General features: G+C 57.7%; 1 protein-coding gene across 8 annotated transcripts; it reads right to left on the bottom strand.

The window, feature by feature from the left end:
• Positions 1-8: 8 nt before the first annotated feature.
• Positions 9-7,822, bottom strand: Coro6 (coronin 6). 8 transcript variants are annotated; one of them, XM_055620467.1, is made up of 12 exons: positions 7,647-7,820; positions 6,287-6,545; positions 4,707-4,829; positions 4,184-4,313; positions 3,911-4,092; positions 2,499-2,801; positions 2,185-2,289; positions 1,951-2,096; positions 1,408-1,465; positions 1,088-1,318; positions 835-998; positions 9-717 (listed from the first exon to the last, which is right to left on the bottom strand). In XM_055620467.1, the coding sequence occupies exons 2-11, from the start codon at positions 6,482-6,484 to the stop codon at positions 873-875; spliced, it is 1,602 nt and encodes a 533-aa protein (XP_055476442.1). In that variant the 5' UTR covers positions 6,485-6,545; positions 7,647-7,820; the 3' UTR covers positions 9-717; positions 835-872. The 8 variants fall into 8 exon arrangements, with proteins under 8 accessions (XP_055476442.1, XP_055476440.1, XP_055476444.1 ...); XM_055620465.1 differs by having other exon boundaries at positions 9-998; XM_055620469.1 differs by lacking the exon at positions 2,499-2,801 and adding an exon at positions 3,198-3,317 and having other exon boundaries at positions 9-998; positions 7,647-7,819.
• Between the last annotated feature and the right edge of the window lie 3,365 nt (positions 7,823-11,187).

Raw genomic sequence — 11,187 nt, 5'->3', positions numbered from 1 at the left:
AGATGCTTTTCTACCTAACTTTATTGGGGACAAGTACCCACAGTGGGTGGGAGGTGGGGTCTTTGGATCTTCCATGCGAAGATGGATGACCTAGGGTCAGAAGCTGCCTGGGGGGTCCTCAGTTCAGCTTGCCAGGTTTCCCCAGGATTCCAAAAAGGGAAGGGGGGGCTCTAGCCACCCATGCAGGAGGCACAGATTTGTACTTAGTAAAACATTCCATTAATTATGCCCCGGTGTTTTACAGGTTCAGCAGAGTGCTGGAGGCTGTGTGTGTGCGTGTGTGTGTGTAGAACCTGCTTCCGTATGCCAGTTCTCCTGAGATTTCTCTGGTAGGGTCTGTTTGTCTCCGAGAGAGAGATTGCCCTCACTGAAGTGGGAGGAAGGGCAGAGCCCTCTGCCAGAGATGGGTAGGTGAAGCCAATGGCTCTTCTGTGCTGCCCGTCTGGAGAAATGTGGGAATTTTCCTGAGGTTCTGGGGATATCTGTTGAGTGGTCATCCTTGTGAGGTCAAGCGCAAGTCCCTCAGTATCCCCAGGCAGCACACTAACACTAAACACTTCCCCTGCCCAGGGTGAGGGACAGAGAGGGACACGCCTCACCATGAAGCACCACTGCTAAGGCCACGTTATCCCAGGATCCCCCTAGGCCTGGTCCCGCAAAGTCGGGGACCCAGTAAGGCGATCAGTCCCTGCCACTTAGATCCACGTGTCCAGCCTCCTGTGGGGGGGGGGGGGTGGAGTTTCTTTTCTGGTCTCGCTCCTAATTCCAACCCCAGGAGGCAGGGCGCGGAGGAGTCCCAGGTCAAAAGCCGGACCCACCGGTGGGGCGCCCTACCCCATCGGGTGTGCCGCGCAGAGCTGCGCAGCGCGTGGCTAGTCCGTGCCATCCACCAGCTCACACAGCATGTTTTCCAGAGCCGTGATGCGCTCCTCCTGGGCCTGCACCCGCTCGCGAAGGGCCTTGACCTCCTCCAGCAGTGTCTCTAGGGTGTGCTGCTGCTGACACGAGGGGGGCAGAGGAGGCCGTGGCAGAGAGCAGCGGGCGGGGGAGAGGGCCAGGGTGGAGCCGGCCGGATCTTAGCGCTTACCGACAAGGGGCCTTCGCTGGCTGACTGGCTGCGCCGCGGCCCGGCCGGCGGGCGCACGTCCAGGATGTTGCGTTTGGTGACCCGGAGCTCACGGTGTTTGGAGGGCACGTAGCCCTCCTTCAGCGAAATGAGCACGGGTTCTGCGTCCTGACCCGACAGCCACTCATCGGCTTCCAGCGCTGCCTCGGGGCCCGGCGTGTCCGGGTACAGGTCATCTTGGAACAGGTCTGACTGAGGGGTGGGAGGACAGGAGAGCCGGTGTGAGCTGGGCGCTGGAGGTCTGTCTTTCGATGCTTTCCAACCAACCCCTCCTTCCTCACCTTTCGCGGTACAGTCATGATGATGGGCTCACACTTCCGTTCGTGCAGCTTGTAGAACCTACCAGAGAGGAGAATTCAGTACTCCCGCCGGTCCCTTTCCTTTTAAATCCCCATAGCTAGGACCAAGGCGTTGGAAGTCAACACACTGTGTACATTCTCTCTCTCTCTCTCTCTCTCTCTCTCTCTCTCTCTCTCTCTTTCAAGACAGGGTTTCTCTGTGTAGCCTTGGCTGTCCTGGACTCGCTTTGTAGACCAGGCTGGCCTCGAACTCACACAGATCCTCCCGCCTGTGCCTCCCTGAGTGCTGGGATTACAAGCGTGGGCTCCTACGCCTGGCTGCATTGAACTTTCAACACATCAGTTTCGGGTTAAAAAAACAAAACCAAAACCCACCGCTGGTGGAGTGTCAGGTTAGGAGGCGCTGGGACTGTCATGGAAAACCACCAGTAAGGCTCATTTCTCTTTCCCCCAAACCAGCACAGTTAGGGGGAGCCGAGCTGCTGTGAGGAACAGAGGCAGGAAGACAGGAGGGACCTGGCTGACCTGGCGATTTCACACTTGCTGACGTCCAGGCCCCGCTTGGGCATGAACCCCATGCCCCGCTGGGGCTCCTTGCTGCTGAACGTGTTCAGGTAGTGCACGAAGGGCGGTTCTTCCGTGATTTCAAAGTACCGAATGCTACTGTCACCCTGCGGAAGCGGTCAGTTTCAGAGGCAGCGCTAGCCAGGCGCTCCCGCCTGCGTCCCGTCCCGGTCCTCCCTGCCCAGCCCCCAGCACCTTGCCGCACAGGTAGACGATGCTGGAGTCGGGGTCGTAGAACGGCAGCAGCACTCCGTTGCTGGTGTCCATCTCCTGCAAGGCCACTGGCTCTTCGAAGTTGTTCTGCCGAGCACAGGAGGAGCGACCCGCTCCGCTCATGCTCTGGCCACCCCAGAGCTCACCGCGTGCCCACCCCGAGTCCCACGCTTTCGCGGACAGCTCTGGTGAGAGCTGCAGGCTCTTCGAGGCGCATCACCCCCTCACCCTCGCGCAGGGCTCCCTGCGCGCTCGCATGCAGTCACAGCAAACCACCCCCAGGGACTAGGCATCACCAGGAGGGGGCGCCAGCGCGAGCTCCTTCTGGCGACGCAGCAAAACCGGGCCGGGGTGGGTGTGAGGTGGCAACAGCCTTCGGCCCTGTCGGGATGGGCATACCCTGCGGGTGCGGGGCGTCTGGCCCCTCGCCCGTGATGCCAGCCCCCGGGGCACACACCCCAAGCCTCCAGCTGTGTTACCGGGTCCCACAGGCCCAGCTCTCGCTGGCTCATGCGGGTGAATCCCGTGGTGAAGATATGACCCAGCCGCGTGAAGACGGCCCGCATGGGCCTCATCCCCTCGTGGGCTGCAAACCTCTCCTGGGGGAGGGGAGGGGGAGAAGGGAGGAGCATCACCCTGCTGCCTGCTTCGGGGAGATGGAGCGCTGAGCAACCTTGCCAACCTGAGCGTGGGGTGGGGGAAAGGGGTCCTAAGGACGCAGTTGCTCGGAAGTCAGGACCCTGGCCTGGAGAGCATCAGGGCGGGGAGAGAGCAGGAGGCCTGGCGCTCTCAGCAGGCCCCAGCCCTCTGGCACGCTCAAAGGCTGACCCCTGGGGCAGGCGATGTCTACGGGCTCCTGGGGGTTGCAGTGAGGCTTTTACCCACGAGGGAGCCCCGTGCTCCGCTTGGGCCTCTGGGGCCGGGCCACCGCTCAGGAGGGCGCTCCTGGTTGACCCTGCAAAGCGAGCCAATGCACCCGGCTCGGCCTGGCCTACCGGGTCCCAGAGTGCGAGTTGCCGCTCACTCATCCTGCTGAAGCCGGTGCTGAGCAGCTTCCCGTCTGCGGTGAAGACGGCCCGCAGCGGGCGGGCGCCCTCGTGAGGCCGGGCTCGCTCCTGCTCGCAGGGTTAGTGGGTTAGAGCGCCCGCCCCACCCGCCGTCCCAGACGCAGACGTACCACGCCTGTGCTCCATGCAGACATGCGCTCACCCCACACCCCAGGCCAGATGGAGGCTGAGCAGAACAGGCCCATCGTCCTCCCAGCGGGGACAAGCAACACTTGAGGGCCGTTTCATCCCCATCCAGTGGGTCAGTGGGTGGGAAGGGTCTCGGTGATCAGGCCCCAGACCCTGGAAGATGGCGTTGGCTATCTGAGAGGAGAGGGTCCTGGAGCTCAGGTTTCATGCAGGTTCTGGTTGGAGGATGGAGTTCTCAGCCTTTCCCTCCTCCATCTCAAAGCAAGGAGCCCTTCTCAGAGCTCTGAGATGCACCGGAGGGGAGCGAACAGGAGCAGGCAGAGGGGTGCAGTCTGGGGCAGGGGTTGAGGCTGCGGAGCCTGGGGGGGGGGGGGGGGGGGTCGCTGGGGTGGGGGGGGGGGGGGGGGGGGGGAGAACAGGTAAACTCTGGGACCAGAGGCTCTGAGGACTGTGGCTGTCGGGTGCTAACAGCTGGTGTTGAGCAAGGGGCGCTAGGGTCGCCGGGCACTCACCGCAACCACTCGACCCTTCCGGGGGTCGACGATGCGCAGGGTCTTGTCCTTACAGGTGGTGGCCAGCAGGCTGCCGTTGCTGTTCCAGCACACGCTGTGGATGACGTCAGGGTGTAGGTCGTCCAGGCTTAGCAGGACCTCCCCAGTGCCCACGTTCCAGATGATGATCACGTTATCTCCACCTGTCCAGAGCGGCCAGGCACAGTCATGTGGGCCCCGCCTTCCTCGCTCCCCCCTCTGCGATAGTAGGGACCCTCCCCCCCCACCCCAGACCTGCGCTGAGCAGGACATTCCTGGCAGTCGGGTGCCAGGAGAGGATGCCCACGCGCTTGGAGTGGCCCTCCAGTGTGATGACAGGTTCTGTGATGTTCCGCACAGGGGTGTAGTCTGGAATCTGCCACACCTAGGTAGGAAGAGAGTGGGTAGGGCGCAGAGATGGCTCCGCCCCCTCCGTGCCATTGGTGCTCTTGAGTGGTAGGAGTCCGGGTGTGGTGGCGCCACAGGGAAGCCGAGGTTCAGGCGCGGGCAGCACTGTGAACTCCCCGTTCACTCCGCCAGGAAAACTTCAGAGCCCTGCACCCCTGCTCTTAGGGCCCCGAGTTGTCCATGGTTATAATTAGGTCTAGGCAGTGCATTCTGGGAGGGAGCGGGCATGTATTTAACTAAAAATAATCTGGGAACAGGGCAGGACCGGGCAGGGCTCCTGGCTTCTGCCTCTCCTATCACCTTCCCCAACACAGGTGAGGCACCTTCCTGCTCCCCTTGCCCAGCCTGGTGGCATCCAACCGGCTCCTACCATGACAGTGGTGTCGTCGGAGGCGCTGGCGATGACGTTGTCATTGTGCGGGCACCAGTCAATATCCAGCACAGGGCCAGTGTGCCCAGTGACCAGCGGGTGGTTCTTGTCCACTCGGCCTGTCTGCAGGGGTCAGAGAGGAAGAGGGACATGTGGGGCCTCTCTCTCTCTCTCTCTCTCTGGTGCGTCTGTGTGTGTGCGCGCGTGTGTGCTTGCGTGTGTGTCTGTGTGCGTGTGCGCGTGCTGTGGTGGAACCTGCACCGAGCTGCATCCCAGGCCCTCCTGAAAGGTGGTTTTGGAGTGGGCAGTGGCTTTGTTTACCTCTCCGTCCTGTATTATTAGTTCTCCTTTTGCAGACCTTTCTGAGTCTTTAGCTCTCCCAGTCCACTCTTTGCACTCTGCTGGAGGTGCACAGAGTGAAATCATTTGCATTAGGGAAATCGGGTTCAGAGAGGCAGGATGATGTTATTAAGAAAGGACCCTCAGCAAGACACAGAACCCAGCCTTGGGTTGAGGCCAGTGTTCTTCGCCTACCTGGAGAAGGTTTTTTTTTTTTCAAATATAAAGGCTCATGTTTGTTAGCCTAGGCTGTTCTTGCTTGCTCTCCCCAGCCCTGGGCTCACAGGTATGTACACACACACCCGGGGGGGGGGGGGCTGACTTGAGCTTGTTCCCCAGCTGGAGTATCTCTGGGGGAAGAGGACCAAGGGAGTGACCTTGAGTACAGGGTCTTGGCCCCGGGGCAGACCTTTCTCTTGGCTTCACACTGGAGCCACAAGCAGCAGGCAATCCTGGTGCTGAGTAGCCCTGATCCGAGGCTGGACCCTCTCTCTGTCTTTACGACTAGACTGTGGGAGCTATGAAGACTCTGCAGGCGTTGGCGTTGGCCCAGACCACGCAGTCTGAGAGAGACGGTGGCTAAATGGCATCGAAATGGCAGTCATCCTGGGGGAGGAGGTGGCTCTAGCTGAAATCTGAGCCCTTGGGATGGTGTCTCTGGATGGTGTCTGCTTTGTCCAGGGTGAGTCACAGGCTATTGTCAGGCCCCGCCGCTTGTGAGGCCTCCTCTAGCAAGGTATAGGGGTCAGTGTCTAGGTCAAGGTTATGCTTTGGGGTATCTACCCTGGGGTACAGATGGCCAAGTGTCTGCAAAGGCGCAGTCATTGCCTGGCCCCTTCCCTGCCTGTGCCGGGGTGCGCTCTGGTTTTCTTTACCTTTTTTCTCTCCTTTCCTTTCCATTCTACTTGACTCCTGACTCCCGGGACCAGAATCTGACCTCTCCCTCCCTCTCTTTTCCTCCCTCCATCTCTCTTCGGGATAGAGCCTGACTAGGCCTTGGCATCCTAACCATCTCCATCACTAACTCCCATCTTGGTCGCTGCCAGGAACACAGTGCTGCCTGTGTTATTGCTGCTGATGCTCTGATATCGCCACTCCCCACCATTCTCTGAGGGCTTGGCAAAGACAGAGTAGCCAATCCACACAGGCTGCCCTTCTAACTGGAGACTGGACTTCATCGAGAAAAGGCTACCATGAGGCCCCAGTGCCCTCCCGGTTGCTTTCCTCCCCTGACCTCTCACCTTGGCCAGAGGCAGGACAATGAAGGCACCTCCACCTCCAGCCTCCACAATAATGGCCAGAAATTTGGGGTTGACCGCACAGAAGGCGCTGTCCCATGTGACCTTGGATACCCGGATGTCCTCATAGGTTTGGTCCGCCTTTGCTGCCTGACCAAACACATGGCGGAACTTGCTTTGCCGAACCACACGCCGGCTCATGGCTGGGGCAAAGATAGGGGGTCTCAGAGCCTAGAGGCACGTTGGTCCTTAATCCTGTGAACTGTGGGAGGGAGGAGGGAGTGAGTAGGATTGTTTGGCAAGGGGTGGGGAACTGTCTTCGGAATGGCCAAAGCAGGAAGCAGGTTTTGGTCACCTGTCAAACGTTTAACTCGAGGGACAAGGATGGAACTCTCATCATTCTTCAACACACAGGCTGGGGGCGGGGGGGGGTAATGGAGGCTGACATGGGGCAGAAAGTTCCTGGAGGACGGGATGTGTCGAGGGGCAACACCCGTGGCTCCCCCTCCTGCTGCTAGCCATGGATAACCTCTCTGCAAGTGTTTGTTCCTGCTGAAGGCACCCAACTCAGCGCCTTGTCTTTTGGTCACTGAGCCTCGGCTCAAGGCTAGTTGTGGGGCCAGTTAGGACTACAGCCCCGGAGATCCTAAATTCACATCTTTGGCAGAGTTCAGGCAGATGTGTCTTCTTCTACAGGTTTTTCAAGAGAAAAGGTCCTGTCAGTCCAGCTCACTAGCTTTTCCGTCAGTTTCCTCCCATGGGGAGGGGACGTGGGCGTGGGCGGCGAAACGTGGATCTCCCTTTCGTCCATGCCACCACGCACACGCTTCTCCGAGAAGCCCTGGCTATGCTCATCTGACATGAGCGTCACGCTTGAGTCCAGCTTCTTCGGGTGCCTGTGCTGGCTAGGAGGCTCTCCTGAGGGCAGAGGCCCTAACCCCACCAGCAAGAATCAGAGCTGCACCAGCGAGGAGGTGAGGTCTTTTTCCTGGAGCTGCTACCTCCGCTTCTGGAGCTTGGACCTCAGCTACGCTACTCTTCCCAAGGGGACACACCAGGGTCTCCCACAGGCCAACTGCTTCCTGCTCCTCCCCAGCCGGGGCATCCCAGTGCCCTTCAAACCGCTCCTGCAGCCCTCGGCTTGAAGCCCGGCCTACGCGCACCCTCCTCGAGCCTCCTGCCCCCGGCAGTGCGTTCTTGTGAGACTAGGTGTCCGCCGGCCGCTGTCCGGCCAAATATAGACACCAAGTCCGCCCTGCCGGACCGAATTTAGCGGCGGGGGAGGGGGGGCGCAGACCTCTGCCCCCTCCAGAGACCCCGCCCGCTCCGTTGGCTGCGGTGACAGAGGCGGGGAGGGGGGTACCTGGTCCTAAGCCGGGCGGGGGTGCTCTCGCTGCGACTCCTCTAAGCGGGCCGGGGTGCGCGGGGGGCCGAGGGAGGCGTCCGTGCGTCCGCGGCCGAGCACCGGGCTGCGCTTTCCGGCCGCTGCCTGCGGCTCTCGGCTGCGGGCTCCGCTGCAGTCCCAGCTGCTGCTGCCATCAACCTGAGGGGGCGGGGCCGGCGGGGGCGGGGCCGGGCCGAGGCGGCCACGCCCTGTCCGGCGCGGGGACGACTCCCGCGCCTCGACTCGGCCCGCCGCGGTGAGATGGGAAAAGTAGGCGTGCGAGCGCTTGCGGGGTGCGCGTGCTCCGTGTCCCCCTCCGCCCTCGCAGGGAGGTGCGGGAGGCCCAGGCGCTCGGCGCCCAGCGCGGCGCCGAGCCCGGGAGCCTCGGCGCGAGATCAGGTGCCTGCGCGCCGCATTCCTGCCGCAGTCGCTCAGCTAATTTAGTCGTCCCCAGCGGGCGGGGTTGTGAGGCTTGCACAGCCGGGACCCGCCGGGAAGAGGCTACAAACGATGCCCTGGGGAAGTGTCTCAGCCGCTTGATGAGGGTCTAGGCCGGCCCAGGGCAACCTGGAGGCTGTGGCTGTTGTTAGTAGCGATGGCGACTGTTGGAGAACTTAAAACTACTGGCACTGGGGCGTTTCACTTAAGGTTCCCTGGAGCACCGCAGGAAGCAGGAAGCTCAGAGACCAGGCAGAGAGCAGTGAATTCACCCACAGCACGAGGTTCAGCCCAGGGCTTTGGCCACTTGGTAGAGGTCAAAGGAACCAACTCTGAAGATGATGTTTTGCCTTCTGGGCTTTGACAGGATCCCTCTATTCCAGGGCAGACTTCCCTCACCCCCAAGACCTACAGCCTGAGTACTGTTCAAGGTCAAGGAGATAAAATACAGGCAGTGAAGAGCAGCCAGCTCTGGAGTTGCTGTTTACTCAGTCAATGCCTGCCTACGATTTTGTGACGTCTTCCCTTCCATCTTAGGTCCTGGGGGGGCAGTATGGGGCCAGTTTCAGGGCGCACAGACTCAAAGGTGCACAGTCTGCCGGAAACCAGTGCGTGTGTGAGTGCACGAGGAGGGAAGGGGAGGGGAAGGGAGAAACTCAGGGACGTGCCTACAGGAGGGGGTTGGGTAGTCCATGGCTTGTAGAGGAACAGAACCAGAAATTGTTGGGGCTACAATTGGGCAGATGGCGTCTTTTCCCTTACGGTTCCAGGAACACGGTTAGCTCACATTCTCTCAGAACCCACTCAGCAGCTTACAAACATCTAGAACTTCAGTTCTTCAAGATCCAATATTCTCTAGCTTCAGCAGGTGCCATGTGGTGCCATGTGGTGTACCAGCATAGATGCAGGAAAACATCAACACACATAAGGCTAAAAACAGAACACCAGCCAGGCAAAACAGCTGGGCTTGGTGCCCCCCATACGACTGTCAGGGGGCTCTGAACGGCAATCCATGAGGCTCACAGGGATTTCATTTCACACACTCATTTTCTGAAGGAGACCTGACAACCGAGGCGTGATTTGGTCCGTTTGCTTTGGCTACAAAGCCAAGATTGAACATATTTCGGTTGGTCAGGAGTCCAAGCACTCCTGGAATATTTTGTGATCATACCTTAACCATTATGTTCAGCCACTGGAGAACAACGGTGTGCCACTCACTGAAATTGCTTCAGAATGTAGGCTGGCAATTTCTTTGAAAACATCAGCAAATTTTGTTGGCAATTGGGTAACATAACTGAACTTTCTCTAGATAGTACTGATCTTTTGATTTTTTTATGTGCATTGATGTTCTGCCTGCATATATGTCTGTGAGGGTGTTAGAGCTGCCATGTGGGTGCCAGGATTTGAGCCCGAGTCTTCTGGAGGAGCAGCCAGTGCTCTTAACCCCTGAGCCATCTTTCCAGCCCCGCACTGCTCTCTTGGAGGGGAATAATAGCGTTAAACGTCTCATGACGTGTTTGTGGGAAGGCACAACTGGGGGTCTTGCCAGATATAACCACTGGCTGTCTCTCTCGCACCACCGATACATATTTCAAAAAATATTTTTCAGTTGTGTGTATGCGGGCTATGCGCATAGGCATGGGTTTCTGTGGGGGAGGGCAACCTTACATCCCTTGACGCTGGAGTTGTGAGCTACTTGCTGTCGCAGTTGAAAATTCAACTCGGGTCCTCTGGAAGAACAGTGTACATTCCTAACCCTTCAATCATCTTTCCAGCCCGGTAGATTGCACTGTGCTGAAAACTTGTTTGTTCTGTCTGCTGAGGTCACTGCTCCAGTAGGTCACCACAGATGGTGGAGGAATTCTGCTTATTCATTCTAACATTCAGGTGACAGTCCCCAGCCTCGTCACTTGATTTGAGCCTCATTGTCTGCAATTTTTGGTAACCCTACTTCCTACCCACTCTCTTGTGAAAGGGCTTATATACATAAGCAAATACATGTGTGTGTATGTTATTCCCCACTCTAGATCTAGAGTTCAGCGTGGGCTCAACTGGAATCTGAGTGAGTGCTAAACTGTTTGTTGTCAGGGTTCTCTTCTAACCCCTCTATCTTCTCCAGCACCCTCCTCCTTTGTCACATTTGAAACACACATTTTGTCTTCAAAATAAAAATTTATTCAATCTGTAACAAGAACATTTAATCTGCACATCTGCGCACAAGTTCACATTTAAAAACAGTGGAGCACATTGGTAATAATAAAACAACTATGATACAAGTGGGACATCCCAACCACCAGGATTAAGGAAGGAGATGAGACCACTCTTTATATTCTGCTTTAAATGCCTCAAAAAGGTCCCAGAGATTCCAGGGAGCACCTGCTTTTAATAAAATGAGAGCACAGAAGTTTGGGGTAGCCTGGGCAAAGGTAACAGTCAGTGCGAGTCTTTTGGACTTATTTGGGTTTCAAACAAGTCTTACAAAGCAAAGTTAAAAAAAAAAAAAAAGGGTGGGGTGGGGAAAGGCACCTTTAGCTATGCCAAGCAAATCACAACTGAATAAAACATAAAACCAAACAATTCCCAGTGGGCTTGCTGACTAGGAAACATTATCAGCTCCTCAGCTTTCCCTGTGGGGTATGGGTTCTCTGTAGGCAGGGTGCTGCCAGCACCGCCGCATACCTCAGGGTGGGGGTGGGGCTCTTCAGGCTGATAAGGGATGATTCCAGTTTAGAAATCTCATCCTAGATCTCTGGGGCACTGAGATGAGGCTGGTTCTCTTCAGAGCAGAAGCCAGGCCCAGGCACCTCCGCTTCAGACTGGAGCAGCGCAAGCACCTTGCAATTCCATGGCATCAAGAGGTCCCAAAGCCCTGGGGAAAGGAGCGTGCAGCTTCCTGCTTTGGTGGCAGGACTTTTCCTAATATGGGTGCCAGAGGAGTAGAGGTGACACATACACTTATGTCCAATACATGCTTGATCTTTTAGTTTGGAAGGTATAACGAAGTCCATGATACTTTTAAGTTGGATTGGTGCTGAAACAATGAAAATGTCACTTTGTCTACCATTAAAAAGCGAAGAAGAAA

Source organism: Psammomys obesus, unplaced genomic scaffold (assembly GCF_907164565.1).
Source record: "Psammomys obesus unplaced genomic scaffold, mPsaObe1.curated_primary_1811, whole genome shotgun sequence".
In the NCBI taxonomy this organism is placed as follows: domain Eukaryota; kingdom Metazoa; phylum Chordata; class Mammalia; order Rodentia; family Muridae; genus Psammomys; species Psammomys obesus.
Note: the sequence above shows the minus strand (reverse complement) of the source record. Positions and strands in the feature narration are given on the sequence as shown.